This window comes from Gavialis gangeticus, unplaced genomic scaffold (genome assembly GCF_001723915.1).
Source record: "Gavialis gangeticus isolate Ggan-Ray unplaced genomic scaffold, GavGan_comp1, whole genome shotgun sequence".
Classification (NCBI taxonomy): domain Eukaryota; kingdom Metazoa; phylum Chordata; order Crocodylia; family Gavialidae; genus Gavialis; species Gavialis gangeticus.
Genome location: NW_017729029.1, coordinates 51,958,414 through 51,962,203, shown reverse-complemented (window position 1 = coordinate 51,962,203; position 3,790 = coordinate 51,958,414). Strand labels below are relative to the sequence as shown.

General features: G+C 44.6%; 1 protein-coding gene across 4 annotated transcripts in view; it reads left to right on the top strand.

Annotated features, from left to right (window-relative positions):
- Positions 1 to 3,790, top strand: part of GRIA3 (glutamate ionotropic receptor AMPA type subunit 3) — a 316,978-nt gene that overhangs the window by 203,708 nt on the left and 109,480 nt on the right. For all 4 annotated transcript variants that reach the window (XM_019521579.1, XM_019521580.1, XM_019521581.1 and 1 more), the window contains exon 8: positions 2,421 to 2,525. In XM_019521579.1, the coding sequence (XP_019377124.1) occupies positions 2,421 to 2,525 (105 nt within the window). The remainder of the gene's footprint in view (positions 1 to 2,420; positions 2,526 to 3,790) is intronic.

The following is a 3,790-nucleotide window of genomic DNA, read 5'->3' as shown; positions in this document are numbered from 1 at the left end:
AAAAACAAATTTGAATTCATGAGCTGTTACATGCATCTATTTCTTAAGACCATGTCTCAGTAGCTACCAGAATGTTATTTTGCCTCCAAATGTGTTGTTATAAAACACAGACCACAGTTCCTTGCTTCCAAGGACATGATATCAGGCACTGTTTAATCCCTATAAATTAAACAACTGGTCTGCAGCCAGAGCATCATTATTTGGAGCAGATAATAAGTATAATGTATTCTTAAACTTAAAATGCATTCACATTGTTCCTGACTCAGGAAAACTAAGGTCCAGTTTAAATCAACAGGATTAGCACAGAGGTACTCAGCCTCTGGCCCATGGGCAAGAAGCAGCCCGTGGAGCCATGGTATCTGGTCTGCAGACTCCACACAGGTCAGGAAATTTGGCAGTGTGGGAGCAGCGGCAATTAATACCACCACCCTCTCCCACTGCCAAAGTGCCAAACCCCAAGTGACTGGATCAGAGCTAGGCTGTGCCCCAACCCCCACAGCTGGATCGGGGCTAAACCAAGCCCCCCCCCCCCCCTCCACAGGGCCAGGTTGGGACTGAGTCAAGCCTCTGTTCCCCCCTTGGGGCTCAGTTGAGGCTGGGCTACCCCCCATCCCTGCACAGCCAGACGGGGCCCCACAGTGACCACACTGGGCACTGGATTGGGACCACTGGCCAGATCCAGCCCATGCACAAACCAGGCACTGCCCATCCAACCCACCAGACAGAAAGGTTGAACACCACCTGATTAGCACATGCTTAAAGTAAAGCACATGTTAATTAGGGGTAGCCAGGTGAATCAGGATACAGGTTTCCCTCGCTTTTATGCTGTACATGTGTTCCTGGAAAACGGCGCATAACTTGAGTTTACATAAAGAAAACCCAGGTTACAATGTAACAGATGGGGATATATTCCAAGACCCTCAACTGTACTGACCCCCAGACCCATTTCTACCACGTTTACAAGAGTTTTGGTACTCGCCAACAGCAGACAGTACACACAACCACAGGGCACTTTCATCATGGGGAAGGCAGCTACAGAAACACGTGTCGCGGACAATGAGCGAGGCGCACAGAGCCACACAGGAGACTATATTTTGGTGCGTGTCACTCCCACAATGCACTGCACCAAGCAGCTGACTGTGGGCTTCCACCACAGTGATCACGTAAAAGTGAATTTACCTCGCATATAAAGAATTTTTGGTATAGAAAGGGTCATCGCATAAGAGCGAATTCACACATACAGAACCTGCATAAAGCAAGGGAAACCTGTATCTACAGCTTCTGTATTTGCAGTCAAAGTTCAGTAAGTTCAGAATAAGAGCTAAGTCAAGAGGAACCTCAGCAAGGCAGAGATGGTACAATTTATATCTTCCTCCAGCCCCTCAACTCATAAATCACCCTAGCATAGACTTGCACCCCCTTGCAGCTGTATGATTTACATGCCTGATACATCCCCTTTGAATATGGCCCAGTTTGGGGCCAAGGGATCTTTTACTAGATTATGTAGCCCCTCCCCATTCAGCATGACAAGATTGATTGCATCATCACTAAACCATCCTTGACAGATCAGTGGCCAACCTTGAACATCTCCATAGACTATGACTCCAGAGCCTGCCTGCCCTAGCAGATTCTTCCATGCCCCAAGTCTTGTAATAAAATTTCTCTAATATTTAACATAAATTATCCCTACTGAAGTTTCAGCCTGTTACCTCTCCTCCCGGCGTTGACAGCTTGTCAGTATCGATAAGTGATGAATTGAAGTAGCTCATCCTTTCATACTAGGGGAAACGAGACAGATTTTTTTTTCCTTTTGAAACAAAGTACCTCATACTTTCCCACAACATGATTAATGTGACTTAGTAATGATAAGGACTTGCACTTATATAGCACCATCCATCCAGATAGAGCCCAAAACTCCTCATGAGCTGTAGACATAGTTCTCCCACCGTTATTCACACAGGGCACTTCATTCAGTAGGGATAGTCCTGGAATAAAGCACTACTCCATGGGAATGAGAATATCAGATCTGGCCGATAGTACAGGGCTTATGCAGTGGGCACCGCTTGTGTCTTATTGTCAGGATTTACGTGGCATTTATCCACATACCTTGTGTTGGCCGTTTGCACAGGGTTGAATTCCACCCATTGTGAATAAGCAGGGTAGAATTGGGTCTTACGTTTAATAAACATACTATATTATCACTGATTCACAGCGAAAGGTATTGGCTGTTCAGTAGCACACTGGCATTGAAGAATGACAGATACCATTAAAACTGGGGAAACTGGGGAAAGTTTGTATAATTAGTTGCAATTAGGAACCTAGACATGGTGCTGGTACAACTGGAAATAATCAGAGTTACTAAGTTCCTTCAGGACATTACAAAGTTAATAATACCAATAATGCTCTATTTTCCTCATCAGGTACAAGTACAAGGAATGACTGGAAACATCCAGTTTGACACCTATGGGCGTAGAACAAATTATACAATTGATGTATATGAAATGAAAGCTGCTGGATCTCGGAAAGTAAGTTCTCCATATACATATTGTGGCCTGATTTCTTGAAACTATTTATTCCAACATTTTTTAAGCTCAAAAAGTATTATACAGCTGTTTTGAAAGTGTATATCCTGATAGATTCTCTTGAATTCTATTTATTTCTCTCCTTCCCTACTGGAGGAATCTTCTTCCATTAACACTGTATTTATTCTGACCACATCACCTTCTCAAATCAGTGACTTCTATATCAACTTCACACTTCTTATCTTCAAGTTCAAGGCCATACTGCCACATCCCAGTTCTGATTTCTTCCATCCCCTTACCTAATTTTTTCTTCATCTCCTCCTTTCCCTCCATAAAAGACCTCAAAGCAGTAGAGAAGTTGGAGCTAATATATTATAGAAACTTCTTATAAATAAAGCAAAGCAGTGTGTGATTTTTAATCAGGACATGACTTTTCAGAAGACCATTATCTCATGTCCTAAGGAAAATATGCAGAAGTTCCTAAGTGACATGGAGGCCTAAATTCCATTTTCAGAAGTGACTTAGACACGATTTCCAAAGGTAATTGGCACCTAGAGCAAGTGCTTCACGGGACTCATAGAGGGTGCATCTACACATGCGCCAGACTGTGCAGTTGTTACTACCCAGTCATTTAGTATTTGCTTAAGTACTTGCTTTAGTACTTAAGCAAGTAGTAAATGACTGCGCAGTAACTGCTGTTATTGTGTAGTCCTGGTATCACACAGGTCATTCCCAAGGCTACTGCACAGTAGCAATGAGCTACTGCACAGTAGCATCAGCATCATGGTTCATGCCCACTGACACTACGCCACAGTAGCGACAAGCTACGTCATGGTAGCTCATCGCTATGCAACATAGTGTCTTCTATAGATGCACCCAGAAGCACCTAACTAGGTTAGGCACCTAAATCCCATCTATTTCAATGTGAATCAGGCATCTGACTTACAAAGCCCCTTTGGAAAATCCTGCTAGACTCCCATCTTCCTCATTAGCAAGGATCCTGGTTTTCCATTTGCTGCGGGAAAATGTGGATTTTCTATTTTTGAGGAGAAAAACATGGGAAATGGCAGGTTTCCCCTTGCAGGCTGGCGGAGTTCCAGCCTGCAAGGGGCTGGGGGGATCATGAGGAGGGCAATTAGGCAGGGGGCGCCATGTGTATGTGGTGCATGGGGCCTGGGGCTTGGGTTCTGGGTCTGGGGTGGGAATGTGCAGCCATAGGGCCCACCTGAGGTGTGGGATAGAGCCATGGAGAGCTCGTCTGGGGGCAG